Source organism: Pipistrellus kuhlii, unplaced genomic scaffold, assembly GCF_014108245.1.
Source record: "Pipistrellus kuhlii isolate mPipKuh1 unplaced genomic scaffold, mPipKuh1.p scaffold_m20_p_12, whole genome shotgun sequence".
Taxonomy (NCBI): Eukaryota; Metazoa; Chordata; class Mammalia; order Chiroptera; family Vespertilionidae; genus Pipistrellus; species Pipistrellus kuhlii.
In genome coordinates, this window is record NW_023425427.1 from 7,463,421 (window position 1) to 7,490,218 (window position 26,798).

Genomic DNA, 26,798 nt, shown 5'->3' on the forward strand with positions numbered 1-26,798 from the left:
AGACAATACCGACAGCAGCCAATGTGTATCAAAGAACTACCAGGTAGGCAGTGGATAGTTTAAGAACTCTATACTCTCATGGATATGCCTCCATTTTACAAATGAGGAAATAGACTTGCAGAGGTTATGTAAATTATCCAACCTTGCATAACTACTGTGTTTCCCCGAAAATAAAACATCCTCCGAAAATAAGACCTACTTACAGGTTTCCTTCTGAGTGAAATATAAGGCATCCCCCCAAAAATAAGGCCCTCCCTAGGCTCTGCCTTAGAATGCTTTTGCTAAACATGAGAGATTTGGTCCACTGATTCTGAAAGAAATGGAGTCACAAGAAATTCACCAGGAAATTCAGGAATTGGATTGTTATGATGATGTTCCAGAAGATGATGACATGATTGTCATTGAATAAATGAGTAAATTCTTGATACTGTAGCATTCACAGTTTGTCTGGTTTGTGTTGACAACTACCGTGCTACAGTACCGTTTACAGGTAATAAATTTCCTTTATTTTCATTTAACAATAAATGTGTACCGTATTCTTCTTCATGGAAAAATAAGACATCCTCTGAAAATAAGACCTAGCGCATCTTTGGGAGCAAAAATTAATATAAGACACTCTTATTTTCGGGGAAAAAGGGTAGTAAGTGGCAGAAACAGGATTAACACCCAGGTTTATCCGATGCTAAAGCATGCGAATGCTCCAGAACACTGATCTACACAGCATAAATATAGAGAAAGGAAAGATATATTGACATCAGAATCAGGACATCCAAGCTCCTTGCTAACTTGAGTAAAGTAGTAATAATATTTCTGATCTTAAATTTTCTTATCTGTAAAGTAAAGGATTGAGTTATGTGACGTCTAGGGCCCATTCCAGATTTGAAGTCTACTGCTATTCTTCTGACAGGGCCAAAGTTAATAAAAACCAACTTTTTTTTTAGTATATTTTAATTGATTTCAGAGAGGGAAAGAGAGAAAAAACATCAATGATGAAAGAGAATCATTGATTGGCTGCCTCCTGCACACTCCCCTCTGGGGATCAAGATCACAACCAGGGCATGAGCGCTTACCAGGAATCAAACCATGGCCTCCTGGTTCATAGGTCAGTGCTCAACCACTCAGCTACTCCAGCTGGGCTTAACTCTACTTTAAATGAAATTTTTTGTCTTTGCCATTGAATTTTATAATACTTCTGTCTCAAAGATAAAGATGACACACAGAATAAAGAACTATAATTGTTTTCAAGTGTTTAAATATTTTTTTTGTTGCTCAGAAGTTATACTAGCCATAGAACCAACATTGAAAATAACTATTATTTGAATCATAATTCTCTGCCAAGAATTCTTATGAGAACTTTAAATATATTATGTAAGTTTATCTTTCCATAACTTTGAGTGAGAGTATTATTAACCTCATCTTTACACGTGGGGAAACTGAGGCACAGAGACTGAGTAACCTACCTGAAGTTACACAGGTTGTAAGTAGTGGAGCCAGGATTTGAACTTAGACAGTTTACTCTAGACTCTGGAACCGAGGTAATGTTCTCAGGAGTTTAGAGTCCATGTTATTGTCCAGTACATTAAACTTCCTCCAAAAATTATGCCTTATATATTCATGAAAACTTGTATTCATGGAAATGAATATACTAATTAAAATTTAAAAGTTATTTCTGACGGAAATAACTGAATGCAATATTATTCAAATTTCACTTTGCCTTAGAGTTCTAATAGCTTTCTTGGATATCTTTGCATGATTGAAATATTTACATTTTGAAATGAAGCCTTGAAGAAGGCTTAACCTTCTCTGTCTTGCACACTGCCTGCAAAATCACTCCATGAAACTTTGTTGGATGAATTAATGAATGAAAACTCAAAGAACACTTCTTTTTTGGTGCATGTTTTCACTTGTGCATCTTATTTTAATACCTAAAAAGTGGAAATAAAAATCTTGCCTAATTAGGGTATGCATATTTCAGATAGTTTCTCATTTCAGTTAATATAATGCAAACATTATATTAAACACTTCAATTATCTTAAATAATTTAAGACAAATTTTTGAAACATTTTTAAACTATTTTAAACTAATTTGAACTATTGTCTTTTCAGTCCTAAAATAATAATATAACACTTTTTTCATTAGAGGCCTTTACTGACAACTCTTCAACCAAAGGACCACTTTACCACTGTTTTTTAAAAGCAATAGAGAAATGTTTAGATGAGAATGCAACATAATACCCCCTAAAATCAGAATGCATGGGTCAAACTCTTCTTTTAGAGCATGCACCGTATTAATCATGCAGATTTAATTTTCCTTTTGATAATTCCAGGGATACCAAAGGTTTGTGCCTCTTTTTTTTCTTTCTTGGTTTGGCTTTTAAATACACAGTTACCCATGACAACAAATCAAACCTGTTAGTGGCATCAAAAAGTAGAATCGATGCCGGGAACAGGACCACTGCAAATTTTATTAAAATTGCAATCACCGAGAGCACAGCACACACTGGGGTTTTAAATACCTCTCTCTGTGGCATTTGTCATATTTAGAGCTGCAGTATAAACAAAGAAAAAAGCAAATCAAATGTGTAAACATTACATGATTGCTTCTACTTTTCTAGAAGCAATAAGGCAGTGTCATCTCTAGGAAAGAAGACAGCCGAGGTTTAATATTTCTGAAATTTGTCCTGATCTCTGATAGTTATATGTATGGATATTTTTACACACACACACACACACACACACACACACACACACACACACACACACACAATTTATTTTGGTCTTTTGCAACTCTACTTATTGTCTTATGCATTGCAAAGGTTTCAAAAATTCTTTTTTAAAATGCCTTCAATAGAACTGGTCAGCCCTATGAGTATGTGATGAAGCCTTTCAGACTGCTGAGCAATAGACTGACAGACTCAAGTGCCCAGATAAGGGATGGGCACTCATGCTTTGAGGCCACTTAAATTTGCCAAATGGTTGTCCTTCTATCCTCATTCCCCATTAATGCCTCCCCCAAGTGTTGACACGGGGTTCTGCTTTGGGAACCCCCTGCAAATGAGAAGTTGTTTAAGCCGCAGGAAAGCCTACAGTAACCTTCTGCCTAGAAGGGCTCTGTTCTTGTTCTTGGTCTGCTCTGGGGCTCTCAGCTTTGTCCTGATCTTAAGCCACCTCTTCCCACTAGTATTGCTGATTGAGAACCCTCCCTTGGTTCCAACTTCAATTTTGCCCAATTTTTTTTTTGTCTGAATGGCTTAAAGCTATGTACATTGTGCCAGCTGCCTCTCACTCAAGGCAGGTTGTTTGCTGTGGATGCTATGAATTTGCATTGTGAACTCATCCTTAGTTGGCTTTATTATGAAAATACTATCTAACCTGGGTAAGACATATATTTTTAGAATGTTATTGATATTTTTAGAAATAAAGGAAGAGAGAGAGAAAAACATTGATATGAGAGAGATACATTGATCAGTTACCTTCCATATACGCCCTAACTGGAGATTGAACTTGCAACCTAACTGCAACCTTCTGGGGCACAGGTCAGTGCTCCAACCAACTAAGACCAACTGGCCAGGGCAAGATACTTCTTTTTAGAGTTTTTGTTGTAAAATTTTTTACTTGGGAGCAATTTTAATGTTAATTTCTCTATCGGGGAATTTTCCATCTGGGCTAACAATATGAATTGGATATCAAACCTATGTGGGATATAGTCCTGAGTGTTGAATATTCATTCATAAGCAGACCTGTTTTCCCTCTCGCACACCTGGAGTCCAGGTAGAGACAGACAAGCCTCTGTGTTGTTTTTCTGAGCCTATGGATGGAATTTTTTTGGCCCATCTTTTCACATCAGTAATTCTCAGCTTTATGCAAAGGATCTCATGCCAACCTCTACTTCACAGGATCCCAGAACCTTGTCTACTGTCCCTTAAGAGTCTTAAAACCAATATTCTAGGTTGTAGAGATGGGCACATCATCTCTCATTACCTCCAGGACAATGCAGAACCAGCTCATGAGAATGTGGCTCTGTTTGAAAAGATCCTATTCGTTCCTGACCTCTGAAGATTTACATTTTATTCTTGTGAGTCGTACAACCAATCCAGAATTTCTAGGTGTTTATAGTCATAAGATTTTCATATTATCTTATCTGTCAAATTTCTGGAGCTGTAAATGTTTAATTGAGGTTTGTGTTATTTGGTACATGAAGATTGCATTATTCATCGCTTTGATTATTCTCTTGTAATATTCTCAAGTCCTTTGCCCTGTTTTCTTTACTTTCTGGCAAAACTCAGATTCTTGCCCCTGGATTTGGCTTTCTACTTTTTCTGAACTTATACCTGTAATGGTGAGCAAAGCTGAGGAAATAACCTGCAATTAGGCAAAAAACAAACAAACAAAACCAACCAACCAAACAAACAAACAAAACAAAACAAACAAACAAACAAACAAACCCAACCAACAATAAAAACCCCCATTCTATATTCATGTCCCATTCTCCATTTAATGTCGCCCAGGAATCCCGGTTTCCCTTGTGAGTCATCTCTCCCATTCTCCACAGCTATTTTAAACCCTTGTACTCTCTGTATCCCTCTGCCCCCCCTTATAGAAGTATTTTCAGAAGATAAACTTACTTTCTACTTCCTACAGGAAATAGAGACCATCAGAACAGAGCATTCTCAAATTCTATCCACCAAACGTATTAACTCGTTTATACTGGTATCACTGCTTTTTCCTTTCTTCCTATTACAAGGAAGGAACTTTTCTCTTCCTGTCTAAGCACGGTGATCATATAATTTATCGTTGAAGTCTGGATACTTTTGGAAGTAGTAGAGAGACTCTATTAATAATTATTTCAGGACAACAGGTGTAAGCCAGAACGTCCTGGGAAAACTGGGACATGTGGTCACCCTCTGTATAAAGTTGATCGCATCACTTGTCCCCTGAATACACCCCTTTTGCCTTCTCAAGCACCACCAATATTTGAATCCTCCCCCTCTCTCGCATGTTCAAAATGTCCTTCTCTCCAGACTCCTTCTCATTAATAGTTTAACATTTTTTATCCTTTAAAAAGAGAAATTTTGCAAACCAACATTACCTATATGCCTCCAGCTACTGCTCACTTTTTTGACTCTACCCTTTTCACTGCTAAATTTATTGAAAACGTTATACCCACTGTCTTTCTTTTTTAAAAAAAATATAGTCTCAATTATTTACAGAATTCCAGCTTCTTCCCTAATCCCCCTTCTGACACTATTCTGGACAATCTCACACATGACTATGTTGTTCTTTAATGGAACAGACAGCATTAAACATTAATTAGTTTCTTAGACACTTCTATCTGAGCAGCTTATCCTCTCTGTTCCTCAGTTTCCTAAAATAGCACCATGACAAACCTTTGTCACAGATCATTAGTGTGGATTAAATAAAATAATCCACATAAGGCATTTCATGTTTTTAAGTGCTAGCCATCCCATTGCTCACCCTTTAAGAAAAACATCTATGTTTGACCATACTAGAGGTGGAGTTCCATCAGTAATTTTGCATGTCACAGTCTGAACTTTGTAAGATAAGATGGAAGGGCAAAATATATTTGTATTGTTGTTTCAGAGACACACCGACTGAGGATGGCAATATAGAAAGGGAGCTTTGCCTTTGTGTTAAATGGTATTTCTCTGTTGGTTATGACACCTAGGCTTTAGTGAACACATTGTACCAAATCCACAGCCTCGCCTGCATATCCTCATTAGAAGCTAGCAGTGGTGAATAAAGCCCTATCTTTTCCTACTCATTTGCAATAAGTGTAGCTCAGAATCCAGTGACACTGTGGAGCTCTTCTAATCTGCTCAAACTAATTTTCAGAGTTAATGACACAACATGTAGCAAATGCTCATCTGCCCTGACTGACCATGGCCCAGATTCATCTTCCGCCCTCACCATTGCCAACCTAGGAGGTCTTTGCAGGCACTTTTGGGATTCTTCCAGTCATTTCTCAGTTGCATTTTCACCTGTTCTTAGTAGTTGGCTGAATTGGCCCTTCCTTTAAATAGGTCACGTTGCTTCCTACTTTTTCTGAATTTATATATCTTGTGGAAATGCCTCAACTATTTCTTTAAGTGGAAGCCAACTTTTCAGATCTTCAAGAACCAAAACAGATTTGCTGTAATTTTTGAGTTCTAATCATAATAATTATAGTTAATGCCATTAATAAATGCTTATTATTTTCATGGGCACACCTATTTTGCTAAGCATGTCACAAATTTTCATGTATATCAGCTATTTGAATAGGGACTAGGATGGAGTAGAAATTAGACATGTGTGATAAAAAGATCATCTTGCCTACTGTTAGAGTAACTTTAAATACTGTGATCAACTCTCAATATTAGCAAGTTTAAGAAAATCTCCTGCATATATTAAATGTTAAAGCAATGAGCATGACCATTTAAATGTTAGGAAGAAAGAAAAGAGTATTAAGTTTTACTGATAAGCATGATACAAAATTAAATGGCAAGGTAGGACTAAATGGTGTAATTGAACTCCAATAATTGAAGATTTTTTTTTATAATTTTCTCTAGCCAAAGTCAAAGTGAATAATTTCAATATCTATGAAGATAGTGACTTAAAAAATAGTATCATATATTATAATGCAGAAGCTCATATATTGAAGAGGAAAATATTTATGATAGTGTAAACAAATGGATAACATTAATCTGCACCATTACACATATAGTTCAAGCAAACACTGAATCCTCGCAGATATTCAATGTGTCAAAGTGTGTAACTGAATGTGTTTGTATGCTTATTTTTCGCTGTAAAATTAACATCAACTGATTGTTGCATACTGACCTTTATTAGCATTGATAACTTAGAAGATATTAAATTATAGCAACTAGACTGAGAATACATCCTTTTTTTACATTTGACAGTCCCTATTCTCACCAACTGCATTCATTTTCATGAGGAATTCATAAAATTTTTACGAGCAGTTGATGCAATAACATAATAAACATGTTATTTCAAGTAGAAGTAAATGTGGGAAGTGAGATCACTAGAGCTATGAGAGGAAGCTCTAACTGGGAAATAAAAATAATCTTAAAGAAGCTAATAATAGTAAACTATATGATTGAGAAAGAGGAGATGTAGGAATGATTAAATTTTGGCTTAAGGGTAGGATGAAATCAAAGTAAGCTGTGGGGTATCCTAAACATCTTCCCCAATTGAAGTAGGATATAATTGTATGATAGTCTAATTACTATCAATCAGATAAGAGAAAAGCAGAAAAATAGGTGATGATTCTTAATCAATATTTACTCAGTGTTTACAAAAGGCCATACATGCTAACTACTGTCAGCACCTCACTGAATACTCACAACAAACTCCACTCTGCAGATGAGAAAACTGGGAACCAGAGAGATCAGTTCAATAACTTGTAACAGGAAGAGTTGGGAAGGATTTTGTATTCACTTCGCTCACCTAGCACAGGTGTGCTGGCGGCTTCTATTTTTAAGCAAAATGTGCTATAATTTTAGGTCAAGAAGGATCTGACAACCAAATGGGTAAAACAACTAGTCCTATGTGGATTCTGATTTCTCAGTGAAGCACTTTCACAGAGAATTGTTGAATTAGTTGATTATAGGACATTTTAAATATGAAAAATATATTTTAACAATATATCTCATGGAAGTAGAACTGTTTTTGATTATACATTCTGAGGTTGTTTTTTTCAATGCTTTGTAACAATACAGTTTGAAAAAAACATTATTTTCTTTTGGTAACATTTTCAGTCATGTCTACAAACTGCAAAAGATCAAATGTCTTCAAATTTATTAACCAGGGAGACTTGTCCATACCAGTCAGAAATTCTAAAGTACTGTCCTTTAGTTTTAGTATCATAGTGAATTTAATTTGTTTTGGTCAAAATTACCTGTGATTGTAGGCAATAGATAGAATATGACTTACTATTCCAATGAAAATTTCTTTCTTTTCTTTTCTTTTTTCTTTTCTTTTTTTTTTTTTTTATTTTTTTTTTCACAGTCTTGATCTTAGAGTCTAATATCTGGAACAGTTCAGGGAACTGAATTACCTACACCTATACTTTTGCCAGCTACATACAGTAGAACCTTCACAGCAGAACTTGAGGCCCCTCTTGATAGCACTCAGTGGAAGGAATGCAGCTCCTTACCCTCAACTTCCAGCTTCACCAATTTGGAATATGCTGTCCCGAGGCTGTTTTTTGCCACACATCGATAATGTCCTGCATCTTCCTTTTGCACGTTATGAATCCTTAAACTCCCAGATTCAAGAACTGCAATGCGGGAATTTTCCTGCCAGGGATAGGCACATGAATTTTAAAAAGTCCATGGCTCTATCAAGGACACATTTCATCAAGTTATTGTCATCATTGTTATCATCAAAAATATAATTTTGAACATTTATATTTGGCACCTATAATGTATAATATTTTATAGTAAATGAGATAGTACAAGGTTACCTAAATTAATAATCATCACATACGTTTAATTTATTTTTATTTTCTTTCATCACCTGATTACACCAAGGCTTATTTGATTTCCTAAAAACCATATCCAAGTTAAAAAATTTATCTTCTAGGACTCTAAATATTCAGTAACATTTATAGAGCCACCCCTTGCTTTTATTGTTGGAAATGCACCAACATTTATAGGAAAAGGAAAGTCAGAGAAGCATATAGATTACCACAAAATATTTAATATTATGTGTTTTATTTTAAATTCTAAAAACACTAATTGATTTGATACTGAATTATTTGACCTGTGTGTGTGTGTGTGTGTGTGTGTGTGTGTGTGTGTATGAATCCCCTATGGAATATTCTATTATGTAAGAATAATATACAAAAGCAGTGCAAAATAAGCATGCAAATAATGACTTTTGACTACTCTTTGTGATTGGGGTATTTGTCAAGATGTATGCTTGTTCATCAGACTTGAGTCTACAAGCTCTAACTCCACTCCCGAGTGTTCTCATTCCTTTTCTTCCAAACCTCATTTCTCTCTCTCCTCCCAGAAACTGTACATCAGGTCCAAAGCATGGCTTTTAGTTCCATCTTTTTTATTTGGTACGTCTTTATGATCCAGTATTGAACCAGCCAACAAAACAGCCTCTTGCTTTGCTTTTGCTTTGCTTCCTTTTTCCTCCCTGACACTACAGGTACCCATCTCGTTTTTCTGTAGCCAGCCCTAGCTGGTTTGCCTTAAAATTTTTAAGTGTATAATGGGAGTTTGCTATGGATTCTTGTATTTCAAAATATGTTTTATGTTTTAACACAATAATCACTTACCCTGAGAACACTATCTCCTTTAATCCATGACACCGATGGCTTGGGATTGCCCATTGTAGTACATGGTAGAACTGCCTTTAATCCTTCTATTATTTTTACGTTTATGGGAGGACGAGTTATTTTAGGTTCTAAAGGGAAACAAACATTCAAAATTAACAAGGCAATATGACTTTATTAAACTTAGAGCTTCTTAGAATGGATATTTAGAATTAAACTTTCTATTTAATTCTAAATATTAATTTTAAGAACAATTTTAGGCATATTAGAGTATAAAATTTACTAAGTGCTAGAGCAGTCTTTTAGTGGATAACAAGCAGAAGTCATTTCTAAAGTTTAGGTTATCACTGTTTTATCAAAAACTTGAAAAATATAAATTTATGAAACATACTAGCTTGAAGTTACAATATTCTTCACTTTAAAAGATAGTTAACAAAAAGTTTATTAAAATTACCTGTCACTATAACAATTCAACATAATTTAATTCATGGACACAGACATGAAAACATTTGAAAAAAATATTTAAGCTTACATTTTTTAATATAATTCTGAGTTATGACCTACTTTCCATTTAGTTTCCATCTTCATTAGACTATTAAACTTGATGACTAAAAAAAATTAGGTACATTTATCCTCTAGAAAGTAAACCAGATGTTATTATATTAGTAATCAGATTCTGTCATGCGATTTATGGTTAATCTACTCTGCAAAGGAAAGAAGGGTAATTTATCATTTTATGAAATATTCTTAAACCAATTCTTTCAGAAGAAATAGTTTATGTCAGGTAATTTTTATTCTTCAAGCTTTTAGAGGAAGAAGTTATTAAATCTCATATATAGAAGAATTGATAAGTTCAGGACACCAGTTATGTTACTACTTAAAATATTCATAAAATAATGAAAACTAAATTTATTTCTTTAATAACCTTATGTTACAGATACAAAACAGAGGATTGAGAAATAGATGCACTTTATTTCTTTTAGGTCATGTGCCATAATTAGTTTGTTCCTTTGACAGAAGAGAACATGACATAAAGTTGTTTTTCCTTCTATTTTAGTTGTGTGTTTGCATGTATGTGTTGATCTTGTTGGGGGGGGGGGTGCGTTGGGGTGGTTGTGAGTGATATTTGCGAAGACTTTATGGTCTACTCATTTTCAATATAGATATTTATTGTCATTCAGAGTTGAGATGATCCTGCATTGTGGCAATACAAGACAGGCTCTAAAACATGACATAGGAAACTATCAATTCTGTCACTTTCCCTATGATATAACCAAAGGTTCCCTATACTGATTCCTAGGGCAAACCTGAGTCCCAGATAATATCTTAGGCATACAGTCTTGATTTAAAGCAAATCAATGTTATCTGCTCAGGGAAATAGATCTATTGGGTGAGAGGTGAGGAGAATCCTTTTGGGAAATTGAATATAAAGCACACTAAAAATAAATTGAGTATTAATGTGGAGTCATGGGTTCCCCACTCTAAAGGAACATAATTCGGGTGGAGCCATGAGCATTGATGAATCAGAACTTGTCATCTTGTTGAAGCAGGATCCATAAGAAAGTTAAGAGAGGGAACTCCTGGGGGAGGCCCTTGAGTAGTGGGAGTAGTGATGGGGGCAGGGACTAGGTGGGGATTGGGGGGGGGGAGGGAAGGTCTCTCAGGAAACAGCTCTTTACCGAACAGTGTGAAAGCATTCCAAAAATTTTAGCAATTGGGATGGTCACACTAGTGTATACTCTCATGAGTGGGTGAGCTTTCCTAAGGAGAGGACAGAGAAAAGAAGAGGATTTAGGATAGGACCAATATAAAGAACATTTAGTGCCAGAGAGATTGTAAGAAACAGTGAAAGGAAAGGTAGTACCACAAAGTAGTAAAATACTTAAATGTGTTCTGCCTTCAAAATTGAGCCTTTACTATTCAGCAAATGAGAAAATACCAACTTCCTTAATTTTTCTGCTTGAGGTTCACCCCTACCCTTTTACTCACAGAACCCCCAAAATCAGCTTCTCCACAATGTCCTCCTAGCCCCACTAGGTACCTATTTTAATTAGTCTAGGACTGTGGTCAGCAAACTGCAGCTCGTGAGCCACATATGGCTCTTTAGCCCCTTAAATGTGGCTCTTCCACAAAATACCATGGCCTGGGTGAGTCTATTTTGAAGAAGTAGCATTAGAAGAAGTTTAAGTTTTAAAAATTTGGCTCTCAAAAGAAATTTCAATTGTTGTACTGTTGATATTTGGCTCTGTTGACTAATGAGTTTGCCCATCGCTTGTCTAGGACTTCATTTATAAGTATAACCAAACATAAAAGATTAATAGGCATTTGAGAATAGACATGAATGTAAAAGATAAGAACCAAAATAAAATAAAAACTTATCCTGAAGAAAACAGAAATAAAGTAGGAAAAAGTAGAAAATATTTTTTAGCAATGTTTTAGTAATATCCTTACAGAGAGACTTGAGTTTATATTGTATCTTGTGACATGCAGAGTTGCTATCCAAAAAAGGAGCAATTAAAGAAGTAATTCTTAGAAATTAAAAATATGCATTTTTTAAGATCAAAGTAATCCGTGTATGGGAAGAATAACAGAATAGTCATATTGAAGACCAAGTTCATGATATGGATCTTGAAGAAGGTAAAATATCAAGATAGAGATGTAGAAAATACAAGGAGAAAATGGAAAAAATGATATTTAATGTTTAATAATTAAGAGTTTGAGAATATGATAGAATGAAGAGAATGAGAAGTAAAAATAGTGTATCTCATTTTGAAAAAAATAAAAAGCCTACCTTTGGTCTTTAGATTAAATAAAAGGTCCACCTAAAACTAAATAGTAACAATAAAGGAACACACACACCTAACATATTCTTGTGAATATGAGAAAAATTTAGAAGTAAAGAGAAAAAATCCTAAAATTTTAAAGAAAGATTAACATCGGATTTACCTATAAAGAAATAAGAAAAAGATTTCTCATCTGTGAGAATATTATATGAAAATGAATAATTGTCTACAAAAAAAAAAAAAAAACTAGGGAGAAGCCTTTTTAAACTCTCATTCTGTCCTGAAATTATTATCTAAGAATAAGAACAAAGTAAAGACTTCAGCCATGCAAAGATTCAGAACATATATCTCACATGCTCACACTGAAAAGAAGCAGCTAATGATTCCTTCCAACAAAGCAGTAACAACAAAATAGAAAGATATAAAGTAAAAATAAATAATGATGAAAATCAGCAATAATAACAGAAAGGTCTCTGTGGTACTTATGGTGCCAATATGCCTTTTTATGTGGTTCCTGAGCCCCTCTCCTCCCATCAGTAGCATGGTGTCAGATGGGAGAAAACAAAGGTTATAACACAGGAGGTCATGAGATTTGAGGATTCTGGTAAGAAAAGGAATACTTGATGATACAACATCAGGTTGGGGAGAGAACTAAGTCTGGAAGGCATAAAATCCCATTTTGGGGTAAGTGGAGGGGGAGCAGAGAGGAGTCAAGGGTAAAAGAACTGACCATGTTGGTGACAGTGTGTAGTGGGGCTAAGGGAGTGAGAGAGGTAGACTCTGTTCTTAGCTGAGAAAGAGATGGAGTTTGTGCTTTCTATTTGGAAGCATATCATAAGTCTGGGAAACTGCTTCCCTCAGCAAACAGAGATGGAAATGGAAGTGTTCATATCCAAGATGTTACATACTAGGGTCTAAGATTTTAAATACAGTTCCTTTCCTGGGAGGTGACAGGTCATTGATTGGGTAGGCTAAAGAGTTAAGACAAACTCCACTGGACTTGTGGAAGTCAAGGAATTATAAGGATGAAATGGCTAGTGGTTCTGTTTTGTGACTGTTAAAATTCCCTGGGATGACAGCAAGAGTAGGGGTGGATAGAAAGATAAGTATGGAATCAGTCTTTATAAATGCAGTGAGTGCTTAGAAGTGAATAGATGACATGATGAGTAGAGTTGGTCAGAAGGCACAGATCCTCAAGAGAGGAAAGATTTTGCACAAGAATACACAATATCATTGCTTAAATGATGGCTGGGAGATTAGCCATGAATACTTGCTAGCCTTGTGGCCATGAAGAGAGAGAGAGTGTGTGTGTGTGTGTGTTTGTGTGTGTGTGTGTGTGTTGGGGAGGAACAACATCCTCCATTTAAGCAGAAAAGTCACTTAAGAGAGTCAAACTTGAAATAAGACAAAAGGGTAGAAGGACTGTTAAGAGATTAGAGATTAAAAAAAAAAAAAAGCAAAGATGGGGGTAGATGTTTGTAATGAAACTGTTCTAAAGGCACAAAGTATAAAAGTAAGAGTGGTTCCTTCGTGAAAGAAGTCCGGGTGGAGCAAATAAAGAGCTGTGGAAGGCAAGAAAATGCAGAGGACAGGGCCTGAGGCTTGCCTTCAGGGTGGTGGTTGATGGCAGGAATAAGAGGTGTGGAATTGCCCTAGCTGGTTTGGCTCAGTGGATAGAGCATCGGCCTATGGACTGAAGGGTCCCAGATTCTATTCCAGTCAGTTTCAGCCTTGATCCCCAGTTGGGGGTGTGCAGGAGGCAACCAGTCAATGACTCCCTCTCATAATTGGTGTTTTTCTCTCTCTCTCTCCTCCTTTTCCTCTCTGAAATCAATAAAAATATATTTAAAAAAAGAAGAGGTATAGAATTAATTGCCTCAAGGTTGTGTTTTGACCTTGAACTTGTCTAACTTCTGAACCTCTAGGTATGTGGGAGGCTCTATTTACCACCTGTTCCAAAATGTACTAAGTCAATTTTGAAATCAAAGAACTTGTATGCATATAGGCATAACCTATGGACACAGACAATAGGTTGCTGAAGGCCTGGGCAGAGGGTGTGGACAGGCTATGGGGGGTCAATGGGAGAAAAAAGGGGACATCTATAATACTTTCAACATTAGAGATTTAAAAAATTTTAATCAGTAGATGATTGTCTTTTTCACTCACTCATCTTCACTTGCAGAGCCCCGCAGCTCTCCGCAGCTCCTCCCACGCCATTGTCAGCGATACAGCAGTAAATTCCATCATCGCTATCTTCCACACTCAGGATGGTGAGGAGCTGCCCGTTCTCCCGAATGCTGTACCGGGTGTCAAAGAGCCTGCAGGGCCCAGAGGAAAATGCCAGGTTAGAGCCTCACTTTGATTTTTGGGCTGTGGTGAACTGATCAGAAAGATGCCTTGTCAATGAGAAAGTAGACTGAAGGTCAGAGGAAACAAGTGAATTCTGAATAACAAAATAATCTTATTTAGTAATATAAAGCTAACATTATATTCTAATCTTTGCTGGGCTCCAATAATCAAAGCAGTATTGAGTCTTTCAGAAATGGGCATGTCTGGATAAGATGAAAGGTACTTTATTCAGGAAAGTATATTATTACCAAGATATAGAGTCATATTCCCACAATTACTGGGAAATAGCAGCTGGATAATGAAAACACACACACACACACACACACACACACACACACACAAATGCAACTAGCAGAAAGGGTTAAATATTTACATAAGTAAATTAACTGAGTATTTACGCATTCATTAAGCCAATATTTGGTGACTGCCCAGCATGTGCCAGGTATAGTTTTAGTTCTTTGGGATACAAGGAAGCAAATAGACCTGACTTCCTCGTGTCAATTAAATCACTGCTTTGCTTTCAGCAATTTCCTTAACCTCACTAAAGTTCAGATCTTACATTTATAAAATGAGTACATTTGCATTTTACATGTCATAGAAGGTGAATTTTAATACTGCCAAGAGCTGTGGTTGCATTCATGTCAAGATATATTGCAAGGCAGTATTGGCATTCTTACCAGAAAAGGCAGAATACTTACTTGATGAGAATTTTATTCCTAGTCCAGGAAATTTCAGGCTGGGGATAAGATTCCACTGCACACATGAAAGTAGCCACTTCTTCAACTAAGGCATCCACTGTTTCAAGAGGAGTGGTGATGACAGGAGCTAACAGGAGAGGAGAAATAACATGAAAGCTGTTTACTAACTTCTGTAAGCAGTCAGAGACCATCATATACCCAAATAAGAATTACATTTTAGCTTAGCAGAAATTTGCCAAAAGGAAGGAAAGTTTTATATAGAGACTTTTGTTTCTACTTCCAAACAAGGTATTAGAGTATCAAAAAAAAAAAAAAAAGGCTTTTAAGACAACAGGGACAGGTCCAGGTTTTATAAAGCTCAAAGATATATAATTTGGGTGCCCTCTTTAAGGAAGAATATATCAAATTATGAATATACAATGTCTATGGCCACTTCACCACCAGTCAACTTGAACAGAAGTATGACTGAAGGGAAGTCAGAGTGGAAAGTCAGATGGCAATGTTAACAATTGTTTAAAAATAATTTTCTCCACATTTTATAAAAAAAAAATATGTTTATTTGAACACATTTTTGAGTCCACTGAGGGTCTTAGAAGGGGCTTCTAAGAATGAGAGACTCTGAAGTTTAAGCTTCATCTGATTTATAGGGAATTCACATCTTCATATGACTAGATCGGGAAAAAGTCCATAATACAAGATATATAACCCAAATTTTAAAAAATGGGCAAAGGATCTTAATAGACATTTTCCCAAAGAATGTGTACAAATAGACAATAATAGCATCATCATTAGCTATTAAGGAAATGCAAATCAAACCACAAAAGATACCACTTCATACCCTATAGAATGGCTGTACTAAAAAAATAAACAACAAATGTTGGTGAGGACATGGAGAAATTAGAATATTTGTGTATTGTTGATTGGAATATAAAATGGTACAACCACTGTGAAAAACAGTATGGTGGATCCTCAAACATTAAACATGTAATTATTCTATGATCCAGCAATTCCACTTGGGTATTTAACTAAGAAAATTGAAATCAGGGACTCAAATAAATTTTTGTACACTCATTTTAATTACAGCATTACGTGTAATAACCAAAAGGTGGAAGCAACCCAAGTATCTGCCAGCAAATTAATATGTAAACAAAATGTAATTTATTCAATACCATTTAACAATAAAAAGAGATGAGGTATGATATATGTTACAGCATAGACAGACCTTGGAAACAATATTAGTAAGCTAAGTGAAGAAGAAAAAAAAAAGTCAGCCACAAGGACAACATATTATACAATTCCATTTCTATGAAATGTCCAGAGTAGACAAATCTATAGACAGAAAATATATTAGTGGTTGCTTAGGACTGAGGGAGAGGGTGGAGGGACTAGGGGTAATGACTAGAAGCAAAAAGATGTGTCTTGTAAGGACCCACAATCTAGATGACAAGGTAGGATAGATATATAAGATGATCAGCTATAATCATCAGGTATACCTGGTCTCCTGATGTAATTATCAATAGTGCCCCCTTTACTCCTAAATTACCTGAGTTAGGACAATAAATTATATGGTCATTTTAGTTTAATTGAAACACAAAGTACCTATGAAAACCCAGTGAACATGTGGGGTAGTTGGTGACAGCTTCAGGAAACACCAAGAACTGGTACATTGGCCATGAAAGACACACCTACTCTATCTAAATAACCTTGTTTTTTAGAATTCAAAGACAAACTCATGGTCTGAGAGTGGAGGAAAATAGAAAACGTTAGTTGTGAGTGTCTCACTTAGCTCGAATTTCCCTTGTTAATATTACTCTTTTCTTAAAATCCTGTTTGAGCATCATGTCCTCCCAATTTCCCTGATTTGTTAATGCCAAATGCCCTTTTCTTTAACCTTAGTTCATCCTGTATATGTCACTCTTATAGGACTTGTCATATGGACACTATTAAAATAATCTGTTTATGACTTTGTTCAACTCAATTATAAAAACCTTGAGCATTAGGTCAGGGACCATGTCTTAGAGCTCTTTCTCTCCTCAGAGTTAGCATATTTACTGATACATTATTTAAATGATCCAGACTATATTTCTGAGGCCTTTATAAAAGGCATATATTTTTAGAAGGTTGAAAGAGTAGCTCAAATGAGAGCAAAAATTTTAGGTAAAATCACATACATCAAGGCCACTATTTTCCATTGAAATATCATTAAAATATACAGAATGCAGTGCAAAGAAATGAAAGTTATTAAAGACTAGTTGAGGAACATAAAATATAGATTGGCAGGCACTTCTAATGGAAGTTCCAGGAAAATAAAACAGAGGGAATGGCCGAGAAGCAATTTGTAAAGGAATACATACCTGACCATTTTTCAAAATTGAAAAGAAAGCATGAAATATTCGGATGGAAAGTTATATTAAGTGCCAAGCCAGATAAAGAATAATAAATTCAGCCCTAGATATGTTGGATTCAATCTATAAAAAGTTAAAGATAGAAAATCTTAAACCCTATAGAAAGAAAAGATCAATCACCTTAATAGAAGTGCCACTTCGACTGACATGAGGTTATTCAGCAACAATTGATAGGAAAAATGCAATGGATTAATACCTTTAAAGTGATGAGATAAAATAACGATTAGCCTAGAATTCTATAGTCAACTTAGATAATAATTTTAAAATGAAGATAAAATAAAGACAGGCAAATACTGAAATTGTTTACCACTCACAGACCTATGAAACAGTTGGGGAAGTATATAAGCTTAGTAAGAAATAACTTGTACCCAAAAGAAAGGGATGAAAGATGACAATAGTAAGCAAGGATGGTGGTAAAATGATTCCAATTTTAATTTATTATGGAATATTTGAAAAGTAAACCACTAATTTCTGTGTTTAAAAAAAAGGAGCTAAAATTATAGATAAATAATTATAAGATGAAAATTCAGGGAATATTTTCAGTGGATAGTTAAAATATGTTAAACTCATTACCATAAAGAGGAAAATGGCAGCAATACTGAGTAACTACAAACATGGGGAGAAAAATGTCTGGTTTAAGTCATGTGTTAAAATTTTATCACTATTTTGTTTATTTATTTTGTTTCTTTGATTTCACATGTAAGTGTAATCATATGGTACCCATATCCAAAAAACAAAATAAATGAAGAAACAAACTTCTAGATCCAGAGAAGGTACAGATGGAAGCCACATGACAGGGGCAAGGTGGTGAAAGGGATGAAGAAGTACAGATTACCAGTTATAAAAATAGCACAGGGGTATGAGTACAGCACAGGGAATATAGTACAAAAATTATTAATGGTTGCCACTAAAAGAATAGATGCAAAACCAAACTTCCAAAGTAGCAAGAGAAAAGGAGGGACTGAAATGTTTTAATCAAAAGAAAAAGGAGGAGGAGGGAAGGAAGGAAGAAAGGAGGAGATAAGAAAGAAGGAAGGAAGGAAGGAAAGAAGGGAGGGATGGAGGGAGAGTGGGAGGGAGGAAGGAAAAGAAGGGATGAAAGGAGGGAAGGGGGAGTGGAGGGAGGGAGAGCGGGAGGAAGGGAGGAGAGAAAGAGTGTTGTAGCTTGAAATTAACTGTGGTTGGAGTATCTACACTACAGAAATCAACAAATGTAGCAAATCAGGGCTTTTATTTTAGAGAAGCAGATATCTAAGAGATACCAGCAACTCTTACCTAACCAGAATGCCACTTATAGTACTGCAAATGGCATTTTGAGGAGTATTGATAATATAGAATGAGTGCATGATCTAGTGTTTAGTAAAAGTGGCAGGAAGCAGAATTGTATAAACAATTTTATCATGATACATATTTTAAAGGATATGTAAAAAAATGGAATAAAATATTATATCGTAATATAAATATAAAAACAGCATTCTCATTCTCATTTGCAGATGAAAAATAATGGAGGCTATGAATGGTTGTATAACTTGCCTAAATATAACAAAAGTACAAATGGATAGAGCTGAATTTCAAGGTTAAAATTGGCGTAATGTTCCCATCTTTTAACTAAACCATACCATGTCTTCATGTCTTCAGCATATTACTAATTAGAGATTGAGAAGGGGTCGTAAGATTTACACCAATATCAATTTCTTTCAGCAGAATATAGTTGGTTAAGTCCATTTTGTCCATATTCCCAAATTATCTAAACAAATCTGCTTTTAAAATTTTACTGACACTATCACATAGTTGTATTTAATGGTGCTTGTTGACTCAGCAGACTCTTGTTTACTTTCATTCTACTATTCAGTTTTCATCTCAGCCAGAGCTGTTTATAATAGAGCACTATTTCTTCCCTCAATACAAGGACCACATGAATAACAAATACATGACAATGAATACAACCCTTTCCCAGACCCAAAGAGCAACTTAACTTGAATACTAGCTGCTAGATGAGGAGGGCAATATGTTACCCTTTTGTGGGCTCTAGCACGTTGGTCACTGACATACCAACTTCTGCCAGAATAGTTGCTGATTAACGTGACCGAGTGAGTAAACAAAGAAGTCAGGTGTATTTGCTCCCTTCTGTTTTAGTAAAATTTTGGCTCAGACTTGGAAAATATTCAGGTTTTTCTAACATCATGATTACAGTATTGTTTTATCACTATGAGAAAATGCCTTGGGATTGGAAAATTTCCAAAGGCCCCAAAGAAAGAGAGTAAGCAGTTTTGCTCATCACTTGGCATGTCTTGGAAACTTAACATACTTATTCTACTGGTGATGTAATAACATAAGTTATTTTTTTAAATTATGATGCTTTGGAATTTCTGAAGTTTATGAATAATCTAATCACTTATAAATACTGTATCATTAATTCTTTGTCTCAGAATACACTCTTGGTCCTTCAGGAATGACATTGGACACAGGCAGGTAAGAGTTCTGGCTCAGCCCATTAGAATTTCTCAGTTTGCTTCTTCTGAGGGCTTTCCTTTGGGTGAAGATGTGATCTCATAGGGATCCATCCTACGTGCATGTGCTCAGGAGTGACCCTTTTAATAGTCACTGACAATCCTTAGCATAGCACCTAACATTATATGTTGAGCACTGGTAAACATTTCTCCAGGCCTTAAATGTCCTTATTTCACTTTCAACATTATTCAACCTATACTCCATGGTGTGTTGCCATAGAATTGAAACTCTTTTACTCTGTAGTTCTTTGGCTGCGTTGATCCTGGAGCACCAACCATGTACTAATCCAGCCAGCTGTCCTTGCAGCTCCTATGTTCATATCTGATTGTCAGATAAAGTGAAACCATGGTGCAGGTCAGAGCCAGATAAAGGTGCTGTCCCCAGCCCCAGCTAGATTCTCAGCATGGTCCAAGTAGTCCTACATTCTCTGGTCAACTCCACTCATCTTCCTGAGTGGAACCACTTCCTCTGAGTCCTCTACTCCCTTTTCACTTTCCCTCAATGACCACCAAGTCCTACTTCATTGCTAAGTTGCCTACTTCACCTTTGGAAATATGGTAGAAATCTTGACATTTCATTTTTTTTTCTGTTCTTTTAGGTAAGTAATATCTAAAGCAACTTGTGTTTCCCCAAACGTGCAACAAGTTACTCTTACAATGCACGTCACTATTAAACATTCATCCAGGACTTAGTGTCCTGGATTTTGATGACAGCTGAACCCATTCTGAATTAGTCCTATGTCGGATCTGTGAATCCTATCCCTGTATACATATGATTTAGAAGAAGAGGTTACTCAAATATCTTAAAGGAAACCACTCAGACTCAAAAATTTCTAGTATGCTAGTCAATGGGGTAATATTAAGAATTAAGTGTAGACAGGAGCTCTTTGTGCATGTTACAGAAATTCAGTGCTGCTTACGGTATGTGAATTCCTGTACTCCCACCCTTTAAATTCTGCTATGCACTTAATACTTCATGATAAAGCATTAAATATTTTTGAAGTATTGGTAAAGGTAAGCAATTCAGTGAAACATTGGCTGCTTTCATACATGATTGTTTGTAAAGTTCTCCTACTTGTGGGTTATGATATTGAGTTCATTGTCCAAAGTATCACTAGTCAACATGATTCAGAAAGGAGTGACTTTTTTTCTTGTGTTTGAATGTTAGGAATCTTGGTTAAACTGAAACCAAAAAATAAGCTATTAATTCTACAAAGTTGGTTATTTTATTAAGGAAATAGTATGCTGACAGAAAAGAATCTACTGAATACCCTTGCACTATTTTAAATGTCAGTCTATTTTGTAAAAATACTATTAGGCAGAGTAAAATACTATTATCCTGATTCATTCATGATAAAGGACTTAGGAAAAATGGATTCAGTCTAAAAACCTTTCTTAAAAGTTGCCTTCTGCCAAAAATAAAAGTATCAACTATGAAATAGTTTATGTAGAATATTTTTATTATGTTAAATAATATTAAAATAATAGCACATTATTGTGTTTTGTATGGACCAACATGTTTTATGCATTTCATCATTTATAATTTTAAGGGCTGTGTTTTCATTATAATGTTTATTCTCAGAACTGGGGTATGTAGTTAATATATCTTTGCTCTGCTAGGCTTAGTTTTTTTTTTTTTTTACTAAGGTTGATATTTTGAAGTTTTAAAAATAGAAATAAGTGTGAACTAAGGGCTTTATCTCTAAAATTTGGAAAATGAAAATCATTTATTTCTAAAATATAAATTAGGTGTTGCTCATATAAAGAGGTTGGGGATTTTTGTGTATGTACCTAATTCTAATTTGAACCATCAAAATCAATTGTCCTGCTTCTTATAAGAATGAATTTTACTACATTTTAGCATTTCACTATGTCATTCTATATAACTTGAGGGTTTAGAATAGCACAGATAAGACATAATCCATAAGTCCTAACATCCAGGTGCTATCTTACTGAACATCCGTTGTATGAAAGGAAGTATGAAAATAATCTGAAGCCGATGATAAATCTTTCTGGCTATTATTAGCTATTTAAAAAGATGGAGGTTAACTTTTATCTGGAGATACTTCAGCATATTAATTGGCAATTAAATGTTTAAATGCATTTGAAGATATCATTCTGCTTATGTAAAATAGAAAACAAAAGTATATGAAATCAAGCTATGAAAAAAGCTGTATCATATTGGCATGTGAATCTTAACATTGTGGCTCCAGAAATTTTAGTGAACCACGAAATCTAAAGCTACATTTACCATCTACTTACAGATACTACCTTCACTTATCTATACAAAAGCATGTCCAGTTCTCTGATAAAGTGGCATATAAAGGGAAAATAATTCATGTGAGAGAGTCATAAATCACAGAAGTCTTTTTATGCTACTGTAATACATTTAATTTGAAAAAAAATCTTTAATTGATACCATTCAATCTGCTTTCTCTTGAAAAAAGATTTCAGTGCAGCCCTCAGTCCCTTTGCAAATCACAGAATTTTCCAGTCTTTCTTCCTGATTTGAAATTCACAAGTCTCAGTTTCATAATACTCTGGCCAGAACCCATATCACTGAGAACATTCTTGCTACTGCAACAGGTGTTTGTCAGTTTCTTAAGTTGCTTTCCTTTCCCCTGAGGTGGTGTTATTTCCGGTACATTCCAAAGGCTCTGAAAAAAACGTTCACAGTCTCTTGCCAAGCCAAATCATTACTGGGCCTCAGAGTTATTGAGAATCCATTGTCTTTAGGCTTTTATTAAGTAGGCAAATTGTGTGTATCTTCCCCTAATTCTGATTTTTTTTTAGTAACTAAAATATTTAGGAAGTGTTTTGTAAAATTAAAAGTGAAAATGAAATTGATTTTTTCATTCAGGAGTGAACACTCTGGATGTCTGGGAGTAGGGTTGATTATATTCCTGAGTTAAAAGGTTTTCATCATCCATTTAGACCACCCTGAAGCTTGACATAAACATAAACAAAAAGGATCTTGATAACTTGCAGTTCAAGGTTTCTACCTGCTAATGTTTCCTCTTCGAATGAGGGCTCTGCAGGCTAAAGTTTTTACTGCAGACTTTCTACGTAGAAAGGAGACCATCAATCAGTTGCTTATTTATATAGCTTTCTCTTCTCCACACACTCCACCCATACTTTACCAACTAAAACTGAGGTCCACCATTATGTGAATCAGTCGTGAGCAGAGGAAGTGCGCTTGCGTGTGCATACACACACACACACACACACACACACACACACACACACACACACAGTTTAGAACTACGACAAGGCAACAAGAAGATAAGAGTTTTCACACCCACCTTTTGGAAGTTTCTCAGTCCCGCTGAAGGCAACCAGGGTAAGAATATGTACCAGTGGAATGTTGACGAGCTCTCTCATGATTAATCCAGGCTCAGGCAGGAGAAAGTTTCTTCTGGACAATGCAAGCAGAATGCCCACAGTTTACATTTTAAAGCATAGTTTGTTACAAAAGGGTCATCTGCTAATGACCGTTTGTGTCAGCAGCTCCACAGGCTCTAAGTATAATCAGGAATTCTCAGACTTGGCTGTAATGATGGACACGGCCAGCTGGTGAGTATCCACTTAGGCCAGTAATGCAAGTGTAGGGCTGGAAGAACAAGAGAAAGAAAATCCCTTTAGAATCCCTTTTAAGACAGTGGCAGAAGGACAATATCAGATGCCATTTTCAACCATCACTGTATTCTCTGAGGTATAGTTTGCCTGATCTTCTGATTCATCTCTCCACCTCTCCTGCACTCACACCAGAGCCCTGGGTTATATCTAATCGTGACTCCTCCCCCTCTCATGCCACCTCCCACACCAACCCATTACCAGTACCTACAGATTGTACTAATTCAGTATTCCTTGATTTCTCCCCTTTTAGGATTTCAACTAGTGTCATGCTATTCCAACCTCTTTTTTTTTTTTTTTTTTAGATATTTATCTTCTCTGAATGACAGTGATAGCCTGCTCACTCTCTCTGCCTTATGTCTTACCATCCTCTAAAATCTTTTCAGATAGCCTCTCCTGTTCAAAAGCCTTTAGTATCTCCTCATCTCATAAAAACATATTCAAACCTCCCTAATAGTATGTACAAGAGAAGGCTTTGCTAGACTGCCTATCTTATTAGCCTCCTCATCTTTTACAAAACATTCCCACCTCTTATTTTAAAACTTAGTAACCCACTGGTGGTTCCCTGTATATACAGTTTTCTTGCCTCTATAAATTTCTCATTCAGTTTCAGTCTCTGGAATGCTTTTTCTTTCCCCTCCACCCAGTTAACACCTAGCTCAGCTTGATCATCATCTCCTTCTGAGAGCCATCCAGACCCCAAATTATGTATCTTCCCAAAGTTGGGTTAGGTAGCCTCCTCTGGGCCTCCATAATATATTGTACACATCTCTATTATTGCACTTACTGTGTTACTTTAAGATTTGTTTCCTCTTGCCTTAGTGGCATCTTCATTCTTTGGCTTCATGAATCTAGGTCTAGTAATAATTAATGTCGTTTTTAAACATTCGTTTAAAATCTTGCTTGGCGTTGACTTGTATTGACATAACCTTCAAACACGTGGTATCTACAGAACGCGTGAAGTGCAATTAACAAGTTTTGCTTGAAAAAGTTTGTGTTTGGTTTGGTTTTTGTTGCAAAACTAGGGCTAAGAAGATGGCGGATGAAGAGCATATTCGGCACTGCATGCTTTACGAGTTCCAATTAGGAAGAAAAGCAAGTGAGGCTGCAAAAAACATCTGTAGTGCTCTTGGTCAAGATGCAGTTAGCGCCAGAAAATGCCAACGTTGGTTTGAGAAATTTCGCGAGGGAAATTTTTCGTTAGATGACAAGAGTGGTCGAGGCCGTGTGTCCAATTTTGATCAAGAAGCTCTTCAAGCTCTTTTGGTGCAAAATCCTCAAATTACCCAATAAGAGCTTGCAACAACTTTAAATTGTTCACAAAAAACAATTTCCAATCAATTGCGTGCACTTGGCAAAGTCCAAAAGTTTGGAAAATGGGTTCCTCATGAGTTGACCGACAACAACCGTAATCAAAGAGTCACAATTTGCAGTTCGCTCCTCTCTCGTCAAAACCGTTTGCCGTTTTTAGAGCAAATTGTTACCTGAGATGAACAATGGGTGCTGTATGTTAATTTGAAAAGGCGGCCTTAATGGTTGGACAAAAATGAGGCTCCGCAGCCCACGCCAAAACCTGACTTGCATGCGAAAAAAGTGATGTTGTGTGTTTGGTGGAATTTTAAAGGAATTTTTCATTATGAACTTTTACCATCTAACCAAACCATTACAAGTGCAGTGTATAGTGCCCAATTGGAAAGGTTAGCCCAAGCTTTAAGAGAAAAAGAACCCGCACTGATTAATCGGAAGGGCGTAATTCTTCACCACGATAACGCACGACCGCATACTGCAAGAATCACTGCTGAAAAACTGTGCCAGTTGGAATGGGAAGTCTCCCTCAACCTGCATATTCTCCTGATATTGCCCCTTCCGATTACCATTTGTTTCATTCTTTGCAAAACTTTCTTCTTGGAAAAAATTTAATAATGAAGAATGCCTCAAAAATGCATTGACACAATTTTTTTGCATCAAAATCACAAGAATTTTACAACAGAGGGATTAAAATGCTTCCTGAGCATTGGGCACAAGTAGTAGAAAACAACGGCAACTATATTGTTGATTAAATTTTGTTGTATTATTTAAATAAATTCGATTTAAAAAAGTATTAGAAAACGACATTAATTATTACTAGACCTAATACTGAGTTGGCAGCTGTGGGCTGTCAGCAAATTGCACTCTTTGCTGCAGGTTCTTCTAAGGTGTATCTCCAATGGCTTTTAAAATTGCCATTTGAGAATTACCTTTTACTACTGAACAACAAGGCTTGGAGACTTGCCTATGTTAATATATACAGCACTACCTCATTATTTCTTTTGGCTATGTTGTCTTCTAAATCATGGATATATAATGTTATATTTAACTACTTCCCAGCAGTGAGAGACCCAATTTCCCCACACGCTCATCAACACTTACTTACTTTTGAGTAAAATAAAATTGGTATTTTATTGTTTTAATTTATGTTTATTATACTGAATACTGTTGGTAATGAGAACTTTTCATATATTTATTGTTATTAATCTTTCTCTTCTATGGTTTTTGTCTAGTTTCCTCTTAGGCCATTTTTCTTTTTATTATTTATAGGAGATTCTTTAATACTCTAGATATAAATAATTTATATAATTTGTCTACATAAAATACCTCTACTACTTAGCTATAATGATTGGTTCAGAAATGGGTTTATGGCTCAGGCTGGTCAGTTCAAGGTCTCCCTGGTAAATTATTGGACATATTGCAAAATACACTCTTCCTTCTTAGATCACACCTGAGGGCCAGGTAATCCAGGGCTGTTGGAGACATTCATGCTCCATTTACAAGATTCAATGTGCAAATACAGATCTATTATTTGTCATCCTTGTTACTTAAATTGATAAATCCTCTCTCTAATATTGGCTCAGCTAATATTAGTTTGATTTCTTAAATTGCAATCAAAATAATCACAACGTAATTTTAATAGAAGGGATATCGATTTAATCAAATTTCTGCTCTGGGAATATTCAACAAATGTCACATAGTTCATGGCAAATTTAGATATTAGTAGGATGAGCTCATTCTTTAAATGTGAAACTCAGGAATCAGAATGAACAGTGTGGCTAGCTCTCATTCCCATAAGTAGTACCAGAT

General features: G+C 35.6%; 1 protein-coding gene across 4 annotated transcripts in view; it reads right to left on the reverse strand.

The window, feature by feature from the left end:
- MUSK (muscle associated receptor tyrosine kinase) overlaps window positions 1–23,776 on the reverse strand; it is a 65,654-nt gene extending 41,878 nt beyond the window's left edge. For 2 of the 4 annotated variants that reach the window (XM_036433043.2, XM_036433042.2), the window contains exons 1-6: window positions 23,351–23,776; window positions 15,134–15,260; window positions 14,253–14,404; window positions 9,307–9,434; window positions 8,173–8,314; window positions 2,516–2,545 (exon numbers count right to left, since the gene is read on the reverse strand). In XM_036433043.2, the coding sequence (XP_036288936.1) occupies window positions 2,516–2,545; window positions 8,173–8,314; window positions 9,307–9,434; window positions 14,253–14,404; window positions 15,134–15,260; window positions 23,351–23,429 (658 nt within the window). In that variant the 5' untranslated portion in view covers window positions 23,430–23,776. The remainder of the gene's footprint in view (window positions 1–2,515; window positions 2,546–8,172; window positions 8,315–9,306; window positions 9,435–14,252; window positions 14,405–15,133; window positions 15,261–23,350) is intronic. The other 2 variants (XM_036433047.2, XM_036433046.2) reach the window with 1 other exon arrangement.
- Between the last annotated feature and the right edge of the window lie 3,022 nt (window positions 23,777–26,798).